We start from the raw sequence: 24,953 nt of genomic DNA, 5'->3' as shown, positions 1-24,953 counted from the left end.
TGAATACCAAAGGCATTTGTATTCCTTTCATTAAAGTCTCTGTAAATCTGACCTCCTCAAAAGAAAAGAAAAAAAACAACACTGAAAAGCAGGACAGATCCCTCTGCTTGCTTCTAACAACCTCAGAGAAACTATCTGGTTTCTTCTGGTTTCTTTCTTTCTATTGAGGATGGCAGAGCACCAGAACAGGCTGCCCAGGGAGGTCTGGAGGCATTTCAATCCCACATGGACACATTCCTGTGTCACCTGCTCTGGGTGACTCTGCCCTGGCAGGGGGTTGGACTGGATGACGTCCAGAGGTCCTTTCCAACCCCCACCATTCTGAGGTTCTCTGATCTTATTTCAACAGACTCTGCACCGTAATGTGGAGTTTGGAAAGGTAAAAAGTGCCACATCCAGCCCCTTCCTGCATCAAAGTGGGCTGGTAATTCATAACAGAGCAGACATGGTGCTACCTGCTCACACCAGAGCTCAGGTCAGGAGGAGTTACCAGGACTCAGAGCTTAAAAGGAAATGACTCAACTTCTGGAAGGCAAAGATTCTGTGAAATAAAGAAATTCTGTCTCTCCCTTCTCCTTGAAGAAAGGCCAAGAATTCTTCACCTATGCCTTGCCGTCACCTTGGAACAAGCCCAGCTGACATAAATACAATCTGAGCTGCCTATTTAGCAACTAAAAGTCAAAAATGTAGCAAAAATTACAGCTGTTCAAACTTCCTTTGTTTACCCATCACACAAAGTAGACTATCACATTGTTTCTACACTCCCCAGCAGAATTTAGCAACATGGTTAAAGGGGTAACTTAAAACTACTTGCCAGAGGGAGTATACTGCCAGAAAAAGAAAACACAATTATTGTGGGCATGGGTGCTAAAGAGCACCACTGATCTCCCACATAATTCAAATGCAGCCCCAGAAGCTATGTCAGGGTCAGGCTGGCAGAGCAGTTTCAAGGACCCATTGTATGTGGCCAAGTCATACAATGGAGCTTGACTTGGAGATTGCAACATGCACCCCTTCTGTAGTGCACTGTTTCTGCTCCTGACAGTGTTATGAAAAGAGTGTCTAAAACATATTAATCACCTCAAGACAAATGGCAAAACATAAACTGCTGCATGCAGGCAGAGGCCTAGCTCTGACACACAAGGAAAAACAACATCAAGTATTTTTCCTTAGTATTGATTAATAATCACTTTTTCCAGGCACTTAAGCTTTGTTCTCTAGGTCCAGCAGCAAAAATCTGGAGGCAGCAAAGCACACCCGGATTTTATCATAGGCCACAGACCACACGCAAGGAAAACAACATTCCAAGGGCACTGCAAGGCTTCCAGGGTGACTGTCAGAGGGGAGAGTTGTCACACGGAGAGCTCCAGCTCACCTTGGCAGGCCCCAGTGCGGATATTTGGGATGAAGCCACGGCGGCAGGGCTGGGGCTGGGCAGGGCACATCTCGCAGGGGTGGCCCCAGGCTCGCCCCACGGTGGCACAGCAGAGGGACTTGGTGCACACGATCCCCGTCAGCTGGCCCTGGCACATCTGCTTGTTCACCTGCGTGAAACACGGGCCTGTCCTGTAATCTGGGGGGGGAAAAAGGAAAGGTCACTGTATTACACAAGGCACTGTGCTAGTAGCTACGGAAAGAATTGGTTTTTAATCCAGTAGATACCTCTATTAAGAAAAGCCCATGGAAATTTAAGCTTAGAGAAGTTGCATGACACCTTCCACTGAAGGTAATGGTTTTCATGAGGTTGTCTTCAATTTATTTCTTTCAAAAAGATACAACTAAATGAAAGGCAGCTGGACACAAAACTGCTCTTGAGCACTGACAATATATCCAGTAAAATCCAAATAAAATCCAAATAAGCAAAATAATTTTACGAACAAACAAATAAAAGAGATCAGATTAAGCAAAGAAAGACTGGAAACTGGTTTTCTTGCTCCTAAGCTACTTCATGGTGATTTATGGGAGGGAGCTAGAGACCACAGCAACCACACGTTTTTTCACTTCACATTCATCAAGATCCATGCCAGAGAGTATCACAGAATCATCATTCCTGCTGGAATGCTTGCTGCAAAATAGTGCTACCTACAGAAGACCAATTGGCAAACCACCACTTATTCTCAGAAGAAAACCATGAGACAATACAACCAATCAAAGCTGTATGCAGTACACTGAATAAAGCTTAGAAATTATGTGACAATATACTTTTGGTAGAATATCTGTGAATAGTCAGTTCATTAACACTGAACCTGTATAAAGAGAATTTTATTTATGTTTTAAGTCAACACAAACTGGAACCAAGAACTAACTGAAATTTTCAAGGAATAAATAAGAAAAAGTTTGTTGCTCTAAGCCAGATTTCACATCCTTATGGAAATTCTTAAAAAAGAGTGAGGAGTGAAATAAACAAGAAAATGCAAAGCTTTTACTCAGACTCAGTCACATGAAAGAAGGCACAACAGTGGGGTTATGGCTGCTCCAGTAGCTGTTCCAGCCTCTTCTTTTTTCCTACCAAAAGCAGGCTGCTCCATTTATGAGTAACACACTTTTCTTCCACACACTTTCATTAGGGGGCAGCTGGTCTCACAACCAAGATGCAAATGGGACAACCCATTGCTTTCTATAACTTGATACTTTCACCATGAAAAAATGACAGCTTTGACATCTTTGGAGAGCAAAAAAAAAAAAGGTCTTCCCTGTGAGATGTTATACTAAGCTTCCTGGGCTCTTAAAATGAAAGCTCCAACAGAAGCAAATGTTCCTTTCCTTCTTCTTGGTAAAGGTCACTGAGGTATCAGCCTAGGAAAGACTTCTGCAGTAATTCATACACATTGGTAGTCAATTTCAGCTGGTCTTTTCACTTTAAATCAAATCAACCAAGTACACAAGTACAGAAATGCCTGATGATAAAAAAAAGATTAAAAGATCTTAAATACTCAGTAAGGCCTGTGAGCTTTACTATTTCTTGATTATCAATACAAGATAGTCTTCAACGTTACACTCTGAGCTTCCCCTGTGACCATCAAGCCACAAAAATGGCACTTTTGGTAAAAGAAATACATTATAAACAGAAAATCCTGTCCTGGCTCCACACACTCAGGGTTCAGTTCTCCACAGGTGAATACCCTCTATAGTGAAATCAAATTATGACTTATTACACATCCTCAAATTTCCAAAACCTGTGTTTAGTAGGTCTGACAATCATGATATCCCAGCTCATTTAGCAATTCCTATTCAGGAAATAAGTAGTTGTGCTGGACAGTGCTGTATTTTTACAGCAGCAATTCTCCAAGATACAATTTTTTGTAGGACAAATCTTTGTATGTCATGAAGGAATCACAGTAGGAGTAGAAATTCAAACCATGTATTTCTCTGTTTAATGGCTGATGACCCACAAGAATATCCTGGCCAAAGATATTCTGCATGAAGAAGCTTGGAATTTGATCCGAGCAAATTAAACTTGAAACTCAAACTAGACTTGTGAATTGTACCTGAGTTCCACTACCTTCCCATGAGACACAAAATGATTGTGTGTAAACTCTGTCAAAACTAGCAATGAAAAGTTCAATTTAGAGATTGCGCTCAATAGAAAGGTCAGAAATTTAACCAAACACCAATGTTTGTTCAAAGGATGATGAATGAAGGTACAAAAAGGGGTGATACCAATACACCTACTGTTTATTATATCCTATTAAACAGAAATACAGGCTCTGGGAACCACCTATGCATAGGTGCTTTCCCATGCCTCAATAAAGAAAATGCATTAATCTAATCTTCAGGTTCTGTAACCAAGCAACATTTGTCAGCATAAGCCTGCAGCATGGTATCTATTCAGAGATATGCTTTAAAATAATATTAACATTTTAAAATATTACTGTAATTTAACAAATTATGCATTAGTGCACCCATTTTAAAAACCTTTACTTGCTCACTTTATCCATCATGAAGCCCAAAGGTAAAGAGACTGATTAGTGGCTGCTCTTCTATCCTACGAGGAAAATTTAAGATTTTAAAATACAAAGTGAAGGTAAGCATGTTCTGGTTAATGGTATAGTTCAGCTTACAAAAAGATCTGTAGTCACACAGTAAAATTTACACGTTGGAAGCAAATATAACAAGAAGAGGCTATTTTGAAGATACTATGTAGCTTCTAATGAAGTTGTGGATTTGTTTCACACAGCCAGTCAGATTATATTATCATAATGGTTGACCAGACCTTAAAAACTCCCACTTATGAATCAATGACCTTTTCCATATGGGTTTGCTTGTCTCATTCTTAGGTGTTTCTTCATTTGTTCCTTTGCCAGCACTGCTGATGGATTAATTTTGCCAGAAAGAATATACGTTGAACATAAGTTACAAATTATTTGTTACTCTAGAAAGGGTAACTGCTTCGGTGAAAGAAAGTTATCTTCAGCACGTGTTACACAGTTTTGTTTTTTAACTTCAGAGAATTATATTCAACATGCACAGTGACCTGAAAAATGACAACCTTTATCAACAATTCAAATTGTTAATATAATTAAATTTAATGAGGAGTACTGTTTTCCTGTCATCAAGGAAAAAAAAAATCAGACCATTGACTTAAATATTTAACTATGCTGCAGCATTTCTATTCTGTCATAAAAGTGTTTATTTTGTATTCTCAAATGGGATTATTCAACTATTACGGTTCTTGGGTTTTGTTTCTTTTTTCCAACAATTCTTTTTCAAAATTCTAATTCTACCTGTAATTAAAAAAGTCTAGTTCACAGGAGCCTGAGACAAGGAGTTGCAATGTTGAGATTTGCAGTATTGGTTCAGTATCCATCTATTTTAGCTTTCTTCCTGCTCTTCTGCCCAAACAGATTATTCAGATGAAGGTGTAAAAAACCTGCTCTAAACAGATATGGAATAGTCTGTGTGCCACATGTCCTGTGTCTAACACCCACTAGCTAAAAACATGAAACATAATGTTTAACCTCCCAAATATCACCTACTGTCACTCAGGACAAAACATTAAGATATTTTGGTACACGTGTAAGGATCCAATTTCTAACTGAACTTTGTCACTACTCCTGCTCTTAAAAATTTCACCTCTTCCCAGGTAACATGAAAGAGAAAAAGCGAGGCACAAAGAAAAGTAAAAAGGTAACTACACATTTTGGAATGACCACTGCAAGCTATCTGGAAGAATATTAAAATTTGAGTTCCCTTTCACAGGGGAGGACAGACTGAAATTTTAAGGCTCTGAATACCAAAATACTGTTCCTGTGAGAAATCCAACAGGGGTGCAATGCCAATCGCCTGCACCCAGCCTGCAGAAGGGAAAAACACAATTTCACAAATACTCTCTTTCATGCTTGTGAGCACCAGAAAGATTTAACAGGAAGGAACAGTGAAGTATCTTCTAGCATTTTTGTTTAAAAAGAACTAATCCACAGAACCATAACTAAATAAGGAAGCGATGCATCTGAAAACCAGCTTTTTAAACTAGAAGCTACTCAGGAGACTGATATTTCTATTAATAAACACAGAATACTGAAAACATGTTTATCAGTGTGAATTGCATCAGGAGTGAGTTAAGGAAGTTGTCTGAAATATGCCTTCACTGCCCCTGTCAATGAAAGAACAAGACCTAATACTTTATTAATGTGCTTTATTTCCTCACAAAGCAAATCTGCCTTTCATTGGACTTTTTACAGAACCTCCGTCCCCTAAGGATGATTTATGGAATATTAAGGAAAAGATGAGAAAATAAGGAAGCTCAGCTTCCATCACCTCACTCACAGGCTCAAGTAGAGCAAACAGGTGGTTGTTGTAGTTATTATCTCAAAAATCCACTTAATACAGCAGTATTATTAAATGAACAACCTAATGCACAGGACTTGAATGCTGGAAAGACATAAATGCTGTCAGCATTACCAGGAACTCCACTCTCTTCTAAAAGAAAAGCCAGCAGAGTGGGTGAAAGCCCAAGGGACTGAATTTTGTGTCAGGGAACCCTCAGAGTGGAGACATTAAGTCTGTACTGGAAAAGACCTGAGGTTAAATTCATTTTGCTAAAAGTTCCTCCAACAGGAAACAAGACTGAGAAACAATTGTCTCTATTACAACTCTGATATGTGGTAAATTTCCCCACAATTTCTGCTAACACTCAGAGGCCTCCAGACATCTGAAATTCTTTTTGGCTGCTTGTTGCAGACCTGCTTGTTTATTACTGAAGAGACTTTTCAATGGAACTCTCTGAATTTTCCACTTTGGGACGTGAAATCTTAATGGTTTGATAAATAGAAGTGTAGCCAAGCTCCATCTTCTTGCATGGGGAAATTCCATGGTATTCCATGGATTCCTACCATGGGACCATCAGGATGGGGCAAGGCATGCCCAGTTCTCCCACTGGCTCTGGAAAAATGACAGCAGTGCCCAGACCTTCCAAAGAAAGGGAGATCAGGGCTTTCCTTGACAAGCTTTTCATGTAAGCATGAAAGGGCTGGCAATACTCGTAACTATCCCTGGGTTCAGAGCACAAATGTGAAATTTATGCATATGTAAATATTATTCTTCTTATTCAACTCCAACATCTGCATATCGTAAGTCGCAGTAATGCAAAAAGCTATTTAAACATTTTAAAAGTGCGTATGTTTATTAAATATTATCTAAAATGTATCTTCATTCAATATTTTTATCAGCTTTACATGGAAATTTGGGGTTTTTTTTGCAGTAAATGCTTAGCTGCCAACAGAGAGTACACAACAAGGGACATTTCAAAATTAACAAGAATGTAGATGAATTGCACTTGATATAAATAACAAGAATTTTTTTCAAAGCTGACATCCAAAAAGTTATGGTAAAAAAGACTGCTGGCTGGAAATGAACAATGAGTCTTTTGGAATATGAAAGGGAGTTGGCAATGCTATTAATTTCTATTGGAAGAAACAATCTGTGGGCAGCACTGCTTTTTAGACTGAGGAGTCCTTACAAACCTGAATAGTAAAATCAAAGCCTCCTTTCCTTGACTTTTTCTAAGAAATTTGTGTGTAAAATCCTTTATTAACTATTTAATAGCATCACATTTTTCATTAACATAAACAATGATCACAAAAGTATTTCAAACAGTTAAAATTGCTAACTCCAAGTTGGGACACATCCCCAGCAGGTTCTTCAGTCATTACCTGAAGTGATGGCTTTACACTATAAAGTTTATTTTCATATGTAATAAAGAAAAGCAGCTTAGTGGAAAATGGTTTTGAACATTGATGTTAAATACATCATGCAGGTTTGGATGTTTTTGTACAGCTGACAGCTTTCATTTTCAGGCCGAAATTTTATTACTGTTCTAGTGGTCCCACATAACTTTTCCTGACCAGCTCCCGTGGTGCAAAACTTCCCATCACACAAACTCCTGTGGCTGCCTGGGTAACTTAACAACACACACTTGACAGCTGGAAAGGAAGTGGAGGGCAGCTGTAAATGAAAGTAGTAAAAGCCACAGGTTCAATTCAGGAATCTGTGTGGGCTTAGTAGCTTTTAGCAAAATTCCAGGTTCCACGAGTATTTCTGTCATGTCCATTCTAAGCATATTGTCATTTTCCTCTGGCTGGAATACGAGCAGCTCTTTTTCCAAAAGCAACAACTCCATGGTTCATACAGACATTTTTATATAATAGGTATTACAACATCTTTAAGCAGATAAAGTTTAAGTGTAGTAATAACTGCAGATCTTGAAACTCTTATTAATTAAAAAGCAATTCATTCTTACACACCTAAGCGCATGGGGGGGAAAATGGAAAAGTAGCAGATAAACAATATTTCTGAAATAAAATGCAATTTTGTCTAATTTATCTGAACACTGAAGGACATGCTTCTAATACTTCAAGACACAAAATATTTTGAAACGTACACACAGAAAAACCCACAGAAATAGAGAAGCATGGAAATGCTTCACTTTTTGTCACTTATGGAACTTGGCACCTTCCAGAATTCAAGCATTTCCTTAAAAACTTCTTGGAACAAAAGGTTTCCATGTGTAACTGAAGTATCATACACTGACTGACAGAAAATTTCAAGTACAGAATAAAAGCTGGAAGAGAAGTATTCCTGAATTTTGGTTCCAGCATGATGTCCAGTATTGGTCTGGTTGGAGGTCCTTGTAAATGTCTTTATTTCCTTATGCTTCCTCAGGGCTTGCTATTATATAAAGATGGCACCTGAGTTGGGACTAATGAAATCCTAACTTAGCAAACAATCTGATACACAATGAAATACTAATCATCAGTCACTGCAGGAAGTTACAGCCTGAATCACCCCAGGGCAAAGTGTACATGGAGACAAAAAAGAAAAATAATATTTCTTAGTTTTTTGCAAGATTCAGCAGTTTATACCAACTACCCTAATACAATGCTTGTACATCTTTGCTTTACAGTATCTAAAGCAGTGGAGGAACTCCTTCATGCTGCCTGCTGCTCATTCTTCTCATGTTTTTCTTTCAAAAATACCTTACTTATCAAAACTTGGGTATTGGGCAGCCAGACAGACGCACATTAAGCTCTTACTTCTTTCACATCCCAGGAATTAAGAAGCCAGCACCTTACTCTTAAGCAAAAATACACTATTTTCTTGACCAGAAGATGAAAACTTGACTTACACTGCCCACAAGCTTCTGGTTCCCTGCTCCATGAAGTCAGTGCTACTCAGTTCAACCTCAAAGGAACAGAAGGATCCCAGAATCAGTGAAGAAGACTTTAATTTTAAGATGGAACACCCTTTTAAGAATATTGCTGAGCAGTTTAAACAGTGTAGACTCCCACACTCCACCCTCACCCACTCTGGAGTTCAGTGTCATTCCCCACAGCAAAAGCCAAGGCTTTCAGCTCACAAAATGAGGAGGGAAAATATTTCATAACCAACCCCTGTGTAAATTACAAAGGCATGGAAAAAGGCAAAAGGCATTCTCAGTAGACCAGAAACCCTAATAAAACCACAGACATTGGAGCTGGATGCAATCTCCTTAATTATTAAGCTAAGGAGGAAAAACAACTATTTCACACATCACCCTTAGAAAAATAATTAAATATATGTATCTATTTAAACTTCAAGAAACATTTCCTCAGATGACTGTCTAGACTGCTGTGATAATTTGAGTTCACAATAAGCTAAACACCCAGCCTGCTTCTATTTACTTCTATTATTCTGTCAGTGTAGAGGCAGAAACAGAGTTTCTGTTCTTGGGATCTTTTGGGTGTGCTCAGCAGAACCAAAAGGCTTTAGAAATTCACCTCTTGGGCTTATACAAGATTTTCAGGGAGACATTATAAAGCTTGGTATCTTTTAACAACCAAAATATAGGAAAGAGGATAATTTATATATCCTTTCAATGTAGAAATAATTTAATCCTGTTTCTCATACAGCAAGATATTAGTCTGAAGTGGAATAAACCAGTTTACTTTTGGCACTCCATGATTTTGGAAGCCTGGATGCAATGAGCTCTTGACTGGCTTCAGTAAACTACCCCTGATAATACCTGGATTATTCTTTTCCATATACATTTTGTTATAGAAACTATAGCTTTTAAGATACTGCATAATTAATGCTTGCGAAGAGAGATATGGTTAAAAATTTAAAGCAGATCCAATTTATAGAATTTTAAGCCTTAACATTTAATTCACTTCAAGGGAGCTCAAAGCATAACAGACATAATGAAAAATATCAGGGTGTGCAAAGAACACAGAAGGAGAAAATACAAAAAAAAAAAAAAATTACTTCTGAATATCTGGCATCTATTTAACCTTCAACCACACAGCCATACAGAGTTTTGGGTTCTACACACTCATTCTTCCTGACTCAACACTTGTAAACTTAACAGAAAATTAGTCTAATTTGTTCTAATACATTTTAGAAAAAAGCAAAGAATTTCATTCCTTCTTTTTCCAGTACTTCAAAACTGGGTTCTTTGGTTTACTTCTGCTTTTTCCAATTTTGCCTAGAACGCCAATATATGCAATACATAACATTAGCACTTGCCCAGTTTGACAGAAAGGTTTCCAATTCACATGAGTATTTCAAAGATTCTTTCATTTTCTTTGTTGAAGACACTCCCTGTGGGCAAGTGTTTCAATTTTTTCTGATCTCTAACTTTCCTAGATATCCTGAAAATATATCAAGTTTTTTTTTTTCCTGGATATCTTACAAATTAATTATCTTAAAAAAACTAATGTTTTTACTTTTCAGAAGACATTGTTTTTTCTTCTGAAACCCTAACAAAGCCATCATGGCCTTGCTAAGATCCTGCTTGCTCTCTCCACAGGTAATTAAAAAAAAAAGAAAGTAAGATTTTAATGCATCTGACAAAGTGCAAAATTTTCACTGAAGAAGGGAAAAGATAAGATTAGACAGAATTTTTCAAAGATATCATCTTCCCTCTCCTCTGCAACATGTTTCTCATTCACCTGTGATTTTGTTCTGTATTATCAGACCCTTGTTTCAGTAAACAGTCTTTTGATGCAGAGCATAAGCCAGTCTAAGTCCTACCTAACACATAAAAACACAGCATTTTATGCTCTCCTAGACTTGCTCCTCCTGTAGGAAAGAGGGAAAAAAAACCTACTTCTCGAGTGCAGATTTTAAAAAACAGATATATGAAAAAAAAAAAAAAAATATATATAATATATATATATATATTGGCTGTAAGTATAAGGTGTAACAGCTCTGGTAGTTCTTTCTTTCTTTTCACAGTTTAGGGAAGCACAGCTACAGAGCTTCCCTTTTAAATGATTTAAACCAATGGAACATTCCCTGTGCCTGAGCTGCACTCTGGTGAAAACTCTCAAGCCCTTGGAAGAGGTCATTCAAATCCATATTTTCATTTTAGTTTTGTAGACCTACTCTAAAGGCATACAGCTTTTGCTTTTAATTCTAATACAAAGTGCAACAGCCTCACTTCTATGACACTTTGGCACTTGCCTGTCCTATGCTTGAAAAAACTGAGAAATTTTGAAGATTTCAAGTACTTCAAAAGCAGCAAAGCTGCTGCATTTAAGGGTTTTTATCTTTCTCTTTTGCTGGTGCCAAAGAGTCATTCAAATATTGGGATTTGATTAAAAACTAAAATAAGGGAGTAAGAGAAAGACATGGACTGGGATCACAATACTTGCTCCATCACAACTGCAATCAGCATGATCAGCATTACCCCTGCCATTTTTCAAACTGATAAATGATAAATCTTTTGCAGACCTAGAAGGGAGAAATTTTCCAGTGCCAGCGAAAAACAAGCAAACACATACTCTGTAGGCACCTCGCAGGTTTGTAGTGCTTTGGGCCGATATCTGCCTTTGAAAACCTTGGTTTTGGAGATAATGATGCATAACAAAGGCAGGAAATGCAGTGCCAGAGCTCTGTAACACCACTAGGTACTGACATCTGAGAGCAGGAAAGCAGCTTTTTCCATCTATCCTACTGTAATCCATCAGGGGATGATTTGGGCCAGTATCTACAGGTCAGAACCTGCAGCAGAAAAAGGAGCTTGGTGAGCAGGGACTGCACTTAAATGTGTGTTACCAACACTTGACAACACCTCTAGCTCCCAAAAAATTCCCCAAAATAGCCAACAGGTTCTTCCAACACAGATAATCTGATCTACTGCCCCGAATCAGATACTTACCTGTCAGATAAAGCTTTGCCTCTTGCTTCTGCAGGTATTTGCAATTGTTATCTCCCACTGTCTCCAAGAGGAATAGAAGCATGCTCTTTTAGTCTAAATTGAAGCTTCTTTTATTGAAAGAACATAACCATTGCAGCATTTTTCTTGCAATCAGCTTTCAACTTAAGCATTGAAAAAGCCAACAGAAATGCTTTCTAACAAAAAATCGAAGAGATAAAAGTAGAGAAGAATGGTGAAAGTTGCAAATCTTAGGAAGATTGACATTATATAGTTTTAAAGTACTGATAATTTATTTTTAGCTAATTTTATTAAACAGAACTTTATTTATTTTAGTTATGATTTAACACTTGTATTTCCCTCAGTGACCATGAACATCCCCTGTGAACTGGGCCATGTAGTTTTGAGCATGCTACAGTGAACTAATTACTTTTTTCTTCACCCAACAGAACTTGTACAACTCCTTTATGAACCCGCAGAAAATAACCCAAGACTACATGCTCCACTTCCCAGCGGCTAAAGTTGGACTGAAGATGAATTAAACTGATGTTTAACAGGTCAGTCTTTCATTTGCTGTATACTGAAAGAAAAGATATAGGAAGACCATAAAAAAAACAACTCTATTCTGGCTCAGAATGATAGCAGCCATTAATAAAGGGGGAGGAAAAAAACCAACCTGACAGCAGAATTAAAAATCTACCTTCCCAAGACTCCCACAAAAAGAGAAGAGCTTGCTGATCAAAGCAACATTTTTGCTGTTAAGCACCTCATGGTATTGCTAGCATCAACAGATAGGAAAAGCTGTAAAAAGTTAAGAGATCTTCTAAATACCTGTCAGAAGAAGAAGCTTCTTAAGGCATTACATGTTCTGTTGTTTCATTTATACCTGACTGCTGTCACTAAAGCACACACAAGAATCCTCAGCAACACTACAGACCAAATATGTATTGTATTTATTCTTTATAATAAAATTGTATTTGGGAAGTACTGATTCCTATACAAATCTGTGTCAGTTTGCTAAGCAAGCTTAATTTTAACCACATGTATTCTCCCCAAAAATCTTTATATCCTCTGTGCCTATCAGCTGTTTCAGTACATGTCCACTTCAGTTCTGTATTATTCTTTACTCTTTTGCCTCAGTTACTACAGACAACACTTCAGCTGAGGATGCTTTTTACTTTATCCTACTTGTTTCTCCATGCTGTTGATAAGCTTTTCCATCCACTGCCCAGCTTGAAGAAAAACTTTTTATCTCACGTTATATTCATAGAATTTTAGTCTGCCAGAATGGTTTGGGATGAAAGGGACCCCAAAGCCCACCCATTCCCACCCCAGCCACGGCAGGGCCAGCTCCCAGTGTCCCAGGAGCTCCCAGCCCCAATGTCCAGCCTGGCCTTGGGCACTGCCAGGGATCCAGGGGCAGCCCCAGCTGCTCTGGGCACCCTGTGCCAGGGCCTGCCCACCCTGCCAGGGAACAATTCTTGCCCAAGATCCCATCCAGCTCTGCTCTCTGGCAGTTTAAAGTCATCACCCCTGTCCTAACCCTACCTGCCCTTGTGAAAAATCCCTCTTTGGATCTGTTTCAGGCCTCCCTTTATCTATTGGAAATCTGCTTTTCAAATACTGTATTTCCTTATTTTTCCCCACTTCTTACCTGTCAGAGATTGATAGCTTTATCTGAAATTTTCTTCTCTCTTCAAAAGGATGCTCTTCCCAAGCTACACATTTCTACTCATTCCAAACCCTTTTACTTCCCATTATGAGCCATTTAATACAGAGTGAACAGAAACTGTTCTTCCTCCCTCCATATGGGATGAAGGCAAACTTACATCAGTGTCTAGATGTGCCTTTCTCACTTCTTCTTCCCTTTATCCCATGATAAAGAAGGAGGAAAACATTGCTTTTCAACAGCCTCATATCTCTGAAGATTACCAACTTGCAAAAAATGCACAGACCCTGAGAAGTGATACAAGTATCACTCACTACGCTGAGAAACCAAAAGAATTGGTCATGCTAGAAAAAAAAATTGTCCTTATATGTACAACTGAAAATGAGGCCTCTTATTCTGTTGTTCTTTCTCTTTTCTACTCTTTTCATTGGGAAAACTCAACTGCAGAAATTTCAGACTTTTTTTTTTCTTCATTTAAAAGCACCACACAAAAAACTTGGATCTTGTGTACCTACAAATCAAAGACAAGCAGCTGACCAAAAACCAGATTTGACAGGAAATGTAAGAGGTCAGTGTACATATCAGAAGAAGCAGGAGCTCCCAAACAGGTTTTTCTCTTTTTAACCCAGCAGAAAGCCTCAAGTTAAATACCCTAATCATGCCAGTCATCAGTTACTGCTCAGCCTCCTGTCTCCAGCCCGGAAATTAGTCTGCTCAGAGCCCAGATAGCTGAAAAACCAGCCACATTTTATCATACAGCTTAGGCTGGGAGGCCAAGCTGAAGGAAACCTACATATGTTCTGTGTTAGAAAGAAAATACCTAATTTTAAAGAGCTTAATTTACAGAACCATAAAAAGCATGCATCTAAAACACAATGATGTAAATAAAAATTACAAAACAACGTCTCTTGTAACTGTGATGTGATTTGCAAGGGAAGTTCACATATCCTTAAACTATAAAATTTTACTTCAAGAGTTATGAACTGCTGCTAAATTCCCTTCAAAATTAAACAACAGAGGCACTTCTGCCTGTAAAATATTACAGGCAACTATGGCAACCCACAGATGAAGAAATCACTGCATTCTGCTATTTATTGGAAAGCATAAGTTATTACATTAAAAGCATAAATTACAAATTACTGTTGAACTGAACAGGCACTTAAGGCATATTTTACAGTACTTTCATGTACTCCACCTCATGTAAAGCATAAACAAAATGAGCACTTAGATACTTTCAATAGTTATTATCAAGATATACTATAGGAGCCACCTTTCTTTAACTGAATAATAGTAAAATAAATTAGGAAGTGAGTAACTTCTTTATTTGAATATAAGAAGGTCTCTGCGACACCAAGATTAGGTGTTGCCAAATTTTACCAAAATTTTACTTAGCCCTGTCAAAGCTGTAAGAGTATACTATATTAGATTACATATATTAGATAGTTACTATATATGCAATTATATATTCTAGATATATGCTACTTTTTATTGACAGTGACAGAAGGAAATTTGGCTTAGTACCTCAAATTTCAAGCAATAAAATGCGAACTCTTAATTGAAATAACTCAATTTTCAAATACCCACATAAGGGAGATAAACTCTTGCAGAACAAGAGCACTCTACACAAAATTGAAAACCTGGGACTCTCAAGGACAGCGGGGAAATATGGATGCCAAAACAGTAATGTTTAAATTCCTGTACAGGGCTTGCATTCTGCAGCTAAAGATTTCACAATGAATGGTAAGAAACCTTAAACTCTTCCCTCATCACAAAAGTTAAGTTGCAACACCCAGGTGTAGTGGCATCTTTTAAGCTTTGAAGGTCAAACTATTTAAAGTATAAATATAATTACTAAAAACTCTAAGCCATCATCACAGCTGGAATCTGTCATATGCATTAACATGACCCCACAGCCCTGAATGTAGTCAGAAAACAGAAGTAAATCTTAAGCAGAAATGATTTCTTTTATCTGGGACAAAAAGCAAGCTTACTAAGTGGTCTGGCAATAAAGAAAAGGCATGTCTGAATCCAATCAACTAAATTAAAAAAAAAAAGAAATCATTTTGAATATTGCAATTCTATCATGCCACAGTTCAGCTAGAACTATAATCCACCTTAGACACACAGCCCAGAATGCAGAATTTGCATCAGAAGTAAGGCTCAAACTATAAATTACCCTAACCTTGTCCAATCCCTTGAAAATCCATTCTAAGCAGAGAGACTTGGTAGTCTTTTATTTTAGACAGGTATACATTCTGCACAGACACACCTCTGGACAGCTATAAAACAGCTGTAATATTAACAAAAATTTAACAAAATACTATTTCTTATTTCTCCACTAAACAAATTATTTGAGTCCTTGTGCTTGCTTCAGAAGAAGGAACTACAGGAAATGGGGTAAATAGAAAACTGTAAATCAGGTTTTAAGAATGAAAACAACAACAATCTAGAGACAAACAAACTGAAGCCTTACATTCCTCTCATGCTTGTGATACCTAGTGGATATATAAAACAGCCTGGAATAGCAAATAGAAACTCCTGCTTTTTCAGTGTTTGGGTTTTTAGTTCCTCTACCTTCATGGAAATTACTTCCATTAATGGAAGTTAACAGATGCTAAAAAAAAATAAATTAAAAAACATAAAAAAGGTGCAAGATATTTCCTCCAATTTATGCACAGATGTGAGCATTTCACAACTGAATCTGAAATGGGGAAATCCACAGGAGTCCTTTCAGAAGCCATCTCTGAGATGCATTCTGATAGAAGAATGGGTTTAGGAACCAACCCCTGTACTATGGTAACTGGTTATTTTCTCACTCCTTCTCTGACTTCCTCCTAACTAACCAGAGTAAATTACTTCTCAAGTTCCTCTTATGAAAGAGGTGTTATACAGAAAAAAATCCTTCAATTTATCTAGACTTACACAATCCTAACACCACCAGCAATTTTGCTGGATTGTTACTTCATGTAGCAGAGAGCAAAAGACAGCTAATCTTTTAACTATTGTATGAACAAAATATGTAGCTTAAATGACCTGAAATCCCTACCATTAGGCTTTGTACTTGTCGATTTTTAATGTGTCTGCCAAACTATAAAAACAAGGAAGACACTTTCTAAAATTACAAACAATGAGGGTTTCACTGGAAGTTTACTGGCTGAAAACACACAGCATAAAACATTCCCACACAGAATTCTTTTGTATACAACCACTCACGGTTTCCTTCCTTAAATTTCTTTTACCTCTTTGGCACTGAGGGCCAGTGAAGCCGTAGACACAAGCACAGCGGTTGGGTCCAACACACCGTCCTCCATTCTGGCAGCCACTCTCACAGACAGCTTCAATTAACAAAACAAAGAGACAAAAAGTTTGATAGTGCCATAGCAATGATATTTCCAAGATTAGCACGTGGCTCATTCTAAAGAAACTCATTTTTCTCACACTCTAAGTCTTTCTAGGCCTGAAGATGGAACTGATCTCCTTCCTACCACCTCCACCAGCAATGGCTTTGCAAACCAAATTCCATTAGTACCTGCTGATGCTAACTGCAAACAGCTGCTCAGCACAGATTAATAGCAGATGTTCAACTTCAGTGCATCTTAATCAGCTGGGCAGCTCTAGTCACTCATAACCACAAGAATTATTTAAGAACTTACTATATAGAACTTATTATCCCTCACTGAAGTTAGTTATCTGAAGTTACCTATCGAGCCTCAACTATTTTGAGGGCGTTTCTGGGCACATTGTGTTGTTCACTCACAAGAGCAACAAACCTTTCAAGAAGAGAAAGAAGTCCAAGAGACAGATAACCATCTCTCAGAGTTGATACTGCTGGAAGAAGGAGTGATGTTTAGAGGCAAGGGAGAAGAATTACCCAACTCAACTCATCTTTTTAACTACCTGAAAAATCTGTGTTTCTTAAAAGATCCTGACAAAAAAATAACATTTTTGTGGTGAGGGAGGAAGCTGGGTGGGGTGAAAGGGTTATAAACCCACAGTACATTTAAATGAAAAAGATATTTCACTGCCATGGGACTTCAGAGCACCCACTCATATTCTTTACCAATGGTCTGAATCAAGAACAAAGCTTCCTGCCAGACCACTGAATTTTCTCAGTTCAAAAGGAAGACAGCCCTTCAGAGAGGCTGAAAAAACACCATCAGAAGAGTGCCTTGACTAACTCATTTTAGCTATTTTCTGACTCATTGCTTCAGGTCACTGCTTCAAAACTGTCCAAAATTAGCACATGCTCCAAATCAAAACATTTAAGCTTACAAACAGTCACAAAATTTTAAAAACTTTAAATTTTTTGTCTCAATATCATTAGACTGACTTCCTAAATGTGTCTCCTCGGTTTGGATGTGGCATTTGAAACACATTTGAGTATCCAGGGCAAAAGAACCTCAGGAACCTAGAAAAAGCAATATTTTCAAACTGAAAAAAGGTACACATGACTCCTGTATCATAGTGGAGAGCATAAAATATACTGTTGTGCAGAAATGTGATAAAATCTTACTTCTTACCAAGAACCACCAAACAGAATTTTCCTGAGAACAGGAACCTTTTCCTGAGAATGCACACATAAAATGAAGATATTTTGCTGCATCTGTTACATTACTAAATTAATGGACAACGACACTTCAGCAAGACAATTAACTTCATTATATATAACTAATTTTTTCTAAATAGATATAAAAACATATTTACATTTTTAAGACTGTCTAGAAGATACACACCCATAATCCTGTTTGAAATTTTAACTACCTGATATACTGAAACCAATCTCTAGAGTTTGTTCAGATTTTCTGGATTGCTTCAGGGTCACCACTTGAAAATTCAATCATCTTTTCATTTATTGACTGGAAATTTGCCTCACCTGAGAGCATTCAGGTGCTGACACAATATTTTAACAAAAGCAGGAAGGGACCAGCATTGCTTAATACAAAATTTCACTGTGACTATGGTCATGGTTTAGGATTACAACTACTTGCTAAAATTTTAAAGAGTTTTATCCAGTTAAAGAACAAAACTGTTTTCCACCATTTATAAAAACAACCAGGGCAAAAAAAAATTATCTTCCACAATATTCAGTCCATCTGGTTTTTGCATAGCTTCCCTCTGTCTCTAGTTCTTTCAGACTACTTTATGCAGTTAATTTCTCTCCTAAATAGTAGTCAGCTGGCCTCAGAATACACTTTGAGTCTTTCTTCATCTCTGCAGCCTTGAGGGACTTTTATTGTTTGCTAAATTGCTACAGCTTGTAAACACTGTGCTGTTACAGCTAAAGCTGGGCAAATAATTCACTTTCTAGCTTGTCTGCCCACCCAAAAAGGCATCCAATAGCTTGAACCATATTTAATCCTTTTTTCCTTAGACTAAGTAGAAAACAGAAAAATGTGATTCAACTCAGCAGTGAGGCTGTTTTTCTGACACAGAGAAAACTTGATTATGGAGAATGAAAAAGTAGTGAACATCTGGTATGAAGAGTGGGATGCACAGTGACATTGCTCCCCAAGGTTTTTCTCAAAACTGCTTGGTGAATCCAATCTGTAATTTGAATTTCAGAGAAAATGAAAGCACTTCATGCACAAAATGACTGCCAGCTGAACACCATACCCCAAAACAAGCATTTCTTTGAGGTGTTCCACTGCACTTCAAGCAAACTGGCTGTGACTTACGCTGCTCACAGTGGGCACCAGAGAAGCCCTTCTGGCACTGGCACCGCTCGTCCACGCACGTCCCACCATTCCTGCAGCTGATGCTGCACTGCTGTGCTGCAGAGAGACACCAAAAATCAGCCAAAAACACCACAAAGGAATGACCTTTCACAGTCTTTAAAATGGGATCTGAATGATGAACTTTGTACCATCTACATTACATGTTTAATTTTAAAGACTGTGAATGACCTTTCACAGTCTTTAAAATGGGATCTGAATTATGAGCTTTGTACCATCTACACTACATGTTCTAACTGTACACTCATGGAGAGGTTTTCTTGAGTTCTCCACTACTATTATGCAGCAACTCAGAACTTTTAATTGCACTGGAGACTGCACAATCTTAATTTCTTACCAAAATGGACTCAATGAAAATGTAAGTATCACCCATTTGTAAACTTGCTTCTCTCTTTAAGCACACTTTATTTAAATTTATCACTCAGAATAAACGTGTGGTATAACAAACTTGATCAAGAACTTGAGGTATTCTGCCTAAGCGTAATTTACACTTGCATATACAGTATGAGAAGTTAATTTTTAAGGAAGCTGGATTTTTGTCATTGAAACTTAAAGAGAATGACTTTCAAAGAAATCTCCAATGCAAACACAGTGAGTCCTTACCAGGTCTTGATCCACATGTGGGTGATATCTGCCCACTGGCACAAGTGCACATGTTGGGACGAGAACAAAATCCATCACCACAGCTATTTCTGCAAATTGCTGAGGAAGAACACAGAAAGAAAGTGACAGGGATTAACAGCAACCTGAGGCTTAAACTTGAAGGAAAAAAAAGAAAACAACACTCTAAAACTCACTTCATTGGGACAGCTATTACACAGGCAAAGGTAATTTTAAGTTAAATAAAGCAAACTGATTTTTGGCATCATCAGTATCTCTTGACAAATTTGAAGACTATCAGAATAAAATCAGGCATATTTGATGATACTGACCCCACCACTGAAACCAGGCAATCAACTCTTTCCTCAATTAGAAATGCCAGACAATTATGCAAGCAATGTGAAAATCATTAAAAATATGTCTTTTAGACCACAAGACAAAAACACAAGAAAAAACATTAACAAGACTCCAAGATTTGAAGAAATATAAACAATACCGGTTTATGCTATGGAGTTCACTCTTACAATCACCATTTTAAAGGCATTTTAGGGTATTTTTTTTCTCTTTTCCTAAAATTATCTGCCCTTTACCCAAAGCAGCTTTGTGGGAAGTCAATGTCCAAAAGCTGGACCTTGAGATTCCGTGGTGTTTCCCTAAATGTAGTTTTCTGTACATAGGTAGTTCCCCCACTTCTATTTAAAAACCCCATATGTGTGTGTCACATGCCTGACCTTGTGCCATCCCCCTCAATGACCCAAATTCCTGCTTTCCCTTCTCATCCAACATCCAGCACAGCTCCAACGAAGAAAGGAGTGAGAGAATCACAAAAAAAAAAAGCTAAAATTCTACAGTATTCTAAAGCAGATCCAAATACATAAAAATAATCTGCTAAAGTAGCAAATTAATCAAAAGAGAGCCTGAAGCAGTAAGAGCCACTGTAGCACAGTGCAGGAGGACTTCAAAAAGACAAACATTGTGCAACAGACAACTTTTATAGCAAAAAAACCCTCAAAAATAAAAAAAAACCCAAAGCAACAAAAAACACCAGCAGCAAAAAAAAACGAGAATCACAATTTCTTTGTAAATAGGCCTGGAGTTTTGTGAGAACCAAATAACCTGGCAGCACATCTCTGCTGAAGGACTACAATGGAACAAGTATCTTGAGGAGATGACGTGCCACACAACTCTTTGGGCATCAAAAAGATGAAAAATGCATTGTCTGCATTTATCATTAAATTCTGTTCAATTATGTCCCAAACGTGAAGGCATGAGAGGGAAAAGATTTTGTGGGATTTTTCAATTCAGCTGGAAGCAGAGACACACCATGGAGTGACTTAAAATACTTTTCCATGAGCAGAAGTGAGAAACAGGACTTGGATTTAGAGCACTTGACAAGCACAGGAAATGGGGTTGTTTTCCTATATTCCTGTTCAATCCAGCTTTATACAACACAGGTGAATCTCCTCATAAAACAAGGTTTACATTTAGTCCATTTTGTTAGTTTATTATCCATTAAGGATATCCATTATCCATTACCAAGTGAAAGCTCTAGATCTTAAGGCATATCCTAAATACGCCCTCATCAGAACAGTTTACTCTGTATAACAAAAGAGTAAAAGTAAGCAGAGCTTTGGTTTTTAGATAAAAGATCACTTTTAATCATAAATGTGCCACAGACCACCAACAACCACCACCACATCATTAGCTTGAAACACTGTCAGGTCAGAATGGTTTCTTTTTGACCTACCACTGGCTCATAGATTCCCCCTCATGAAATACTACCTTAAGATCACCAGTTACAATATGCATCAATTATAATAAAAAAAAAAAAAAAGAAGAAGAACTTTGACAGCTTATCCATCATCCTGTACAGGAGGTTTCTTCTAGATGAAGAACTCTAGCTAAAGGGAATGTCATCTCCACAGACACTAAGTGTAAGAAGAGAAATCTGTACACTTAACCCTTCACTAAAAGCAGCAACAGAAAGGTGTCACAGACAATATTGGTCTCCCAAAATCATTCACCCTCCAAACATGTTAGAGAGTTGCAATAAGAGTGCAGGAAGTAGGCAGAAGCTAAAAGATGTCCTTTGTGCACATTAATTAAAAATAAATCAAAGATTATTCCGGATCTGGGCAGACCTGAGACCAAGGCCTTTAAGAGGCACTGAGAGCAACAATTCCAAGGGTATCTTGAAAGGATTGCTGAAAGGCCCTAACCACATTTGAGCCAGACACACAGCTGAAACCTGAATCTGAAAAGCCCATCAACAGCGTAATTGGCAACCTAAATCCTTCTTCAAAACTCTACATTAAAGTAAACCAGTATTGAAAGAGTTGATAAATGTGAACAGAACATTTTGAGGAACTCCTTTTAGTCCACAGGGACCTGAGTAAAAGCACTTCCTTCTGACAGGCAACCTTTATCCTTTGGTGGGAAATTCTGCATCAGCTTTAGGTGAAAGTAAGTAATACACAGCAGTTATCCCCAATATTAGGCAGTCAGGTTTAATCATGTAAAACCAATAGATGTGAACAGGTGAGAGAGGCCTGGAATAATATCAGAAAAAAGCCACCAAAGATCAAAAGTTTGGCTTATCATCCTTCCCTTCCCCAGTTTCATCCTGCATACCCGAAGTTTATCAGATGGAGTATTATGAAGACTTCCACTACTTACATAAAGAGCAGTATTCTCTTGAACTTGAATTCTGAAGTTGAGCATACTTATTAACAAAACAGTGACAGGCTAGAATAAATGGCCACAGACTAAAAATTCAAGGTGTGAAGGAAGCACATGTCTACTATCAGCTGTTTACCTAACAGAAAGCTAAACTTCATTTTCTATTTCATGGTAAACGTCCTTTAAGACATCATCCCTCCAGAGTACTGAGCACATCTCCTACACACTCAACTTTATTCCTTTTTTTTTTCCCATGCCATTTATGTCAAAAGTCACATCTGTCAGCACAGAACCTACCATGACCAGCCAGTGGCCAGTCCACATGCCTGACATCTATCAAAACACAACTAAAAATAACAGACAAGACAGCGGGCATCCCAGATGTAAAGGAGCTTTCTATTCAACTGTAATTCCAAGTTTCAGAGAATTTCAAGATCTGATTTGCTTACATCAAGACCTTTTGGCTTCTTTTTTTCTTGTTACTACAGTTTAGTATTTGGTTTGACAAAGCTGTTTTCCTTTTTTCCTTTGCTGTCATGAGTGTTCTTTCAAAATTAGGTGGAGACTCTTAGGAACACACCAAGGTCATTGGGCAGCCCTTCAGTTACAAGGAACGTGGACCTGTAAGTCCATCTTGGCTTTTTTTCCCTTTTTTAAAAAAAATAAGGTGAAACACAGAACTGAACTGGCTTTTCTCATACTGAATGGAACAGTGACTCATAGAAGAATATTTAATTTTATTGTTACCCCTTGATCAGTAGAAGCAGTCAGACACTTACGAACAATGCACTGATTTCCTCCAGGAAGTGTCTTCCATCCAGGGCAACAGTAGGAGCGAAATCTAGAACCACACACATTTGGCCTGCGACACAGACAAATCAATAAATGTGTATGGGGAAAAAAAGAACCACTCTAAAGAGAATTTAATGTTTTACACACACACGGGAAGAATCCAGCTGCATAAAACCAACAAAAATTGCACAGAAAAGTTGTCAACAAAAAAGTCCTCCTCAAATAAACAGAATCTTCCTCCGAGGCGTTTTATTTAGGGCTAGTTCAACTGATTAGTATAAAGAGGAGAGGTATATGAAGCAAGAGCAGGCTACATTCATCCTTGTTGCAATGAAAGAGGATATGGAAGGGATGAGTTTGATTCTGTTTTCATTCAAAGTCTGAGAAGCACAAAAACAGGCTTCTTGCTGTCATCTGCCACAAGACTGAAGTGCTGCCTGCTCATAAGGATACATAAACTAACTCAAAATACCAAGAAGTCCCCAAACCACCAGTATTAGAAAACCAAACCGACTTTGCATCACTTCTTTGTAGAAGCGATGTAGAAAACCTCCAAAAAAGTGAGCGTCAAAGTATCTCAGCATCGGAACAAGCTGGACCAAGGAGCCAAATGGGGTCAATTCATCAGCCGTAACGCAGGCCCCCGAACAACGCGTGCTTTTAATTAAACCGCACGAATTAGGAGACCAGATTCCACAGGCAAGGACCAAACTCCCAGCTCAGCGAGCCGAGGCCATACAAAGAGGCGGGAAGGGAAGCGGCACCGGGGACATGCACGGAGACCACCGGCCAGGGGCTGTGGCTGGGGAGAAGCCCTGGGGAGCGAACAGACGGCGGGGAAGGGAGGTTTCAGCCTTGTCCCTACCCTCGGAGCGCTTCCTGCTGTCCTCGCCTGCGGACCCGACCGGCGGCACTGCCGACCCCGTCCTCCCGGTGCGCGGCGGCGGCGGCGGCCAAGGAGCCGCCCTCTCCTGAGGGAGCGCGGAGCGCCGGCCGAAGCTGCTGCTGCTGTCGCTGCTGTCTCCCGGCCGCTCCCTGCGCACACAGCGCCAGGCAGCCCAGCCACAGGGAGAAGAGGCAGCAGCGCTGCGCCCAGAGCCGCCGCCGCCTGCCCATGCTGCGGCTATCCCGGCGGGAAGCGGGCGGGCAGCCGCGGGCGGGAGCGCCGGTCCTGCACCGCCCTCAGCGGGCACGGCTCGGCTCCCGGGCGGGGAGAGGCTTCAGCCGCGGGAAATCCGCCGTCTCTCCTCCCCAACCTGCCCGGCCGGTGCCAGCGGGGCCCGGGCTCCACGTTGCTCGCACCCACCCCTCTGCGGAGAAGGGGGGGGAAAAAAGAGGGGAATAAAAGCAGAGTGGGTTGGGATTTTCTCCCCAGCTCTGCCACAATAGGAAATCCAAGAGAAGCGCGCTGAACTTCCCCTAAAAAAAAAACAACAAAAAAAAAACAAAAAAAAAACACCAACAAAACCCAGACGATAATTAACCGCTTCTAAATAAACGCGGTGGGAAGAGCGAGAGGGGAGTGAAAAGCCCCTGCCCCGAGCCAGGGGCGGATTTACAGCGAAGAGAGGCGGAGGAGGGGCCGGTGCCTCCGGGCCGGTGAGGGGATGGTGAGGGGGAGAGGAAGGGAGGGAGGGGGCCGGGAAGAGGGGATGGCAGGAGAGGAAAAGAGGGAATGGCGGCCCGCGGCTGCTGGAGGGAAGGGGTGTCTCTGAGAGCGGGCGGTGACGGTGGAGCTGTCCCAAAGTATTCCTTCGGTTCGCCCGCGCCTCCCCAGCCTGCGGGAATTGAGCGGTGGGATGGACGCTCGCCAGCAAAAGCCCTCGCTGGGGCAGCACACGGGGCTCAC

General features: G+C 39.3%; 1 protein-coding gene across 1 annotated transcript in view; it reads right to left on the bottom strand.

The window, feature by feature from the left end:
- FBN2 (fibrillin 2) overlaps positions 1-24,220 on the bottom strand; it is a 119,944-nt gene extending 95,724 nt beyond the window's left edge. Inside the window, exons 1-6 of the mRNA XM_058825784.1 lie at positions 23,970-24,220; positions 23,092-23,174; positions 19,637-19,735; positions 18,977-19,072; positions 16,541-16,636; positions 1,376-1,573 (exon numbers count right to left, since the gene is read on the bottom strand). Coding sequence (XP_058681767.1) covers positions 1,376-1,573; positions 16,541-16,636; positions 18,977-19,072; positions 19,637-19,735; positions 23,092-23,174; positions 23,970-24,220 — 823 coding nt within the window. The remainder of the gene's footprint in view (positions 1-1,375; positions 1,574-16,540; positions 16,637-18,976; positions 19,073-19,636; positions 19,736-23,091; positions 23,175-23,969) is intronic.
- Positions 24,221-24,953: the final 733 nt, after the last annotated feature.

Source organism: Poecile atricapillus, chromosome Z, assembly GCF_030490865.1.
Source record: "Poecile atricapillus isolate bPoeAtr1 chromosome Z, bPoeAtr1.hap1, whole genome shotgun sequence".
Lineage (NCBI taxonomy): Eukaryota > Metazoa > Chordata > Aves > Passeriformes > Paridae > Poecile > Poecile atricapillus.
This window is presented reverse-complemented; position numbering and strand designations above follow the sequence as displayed.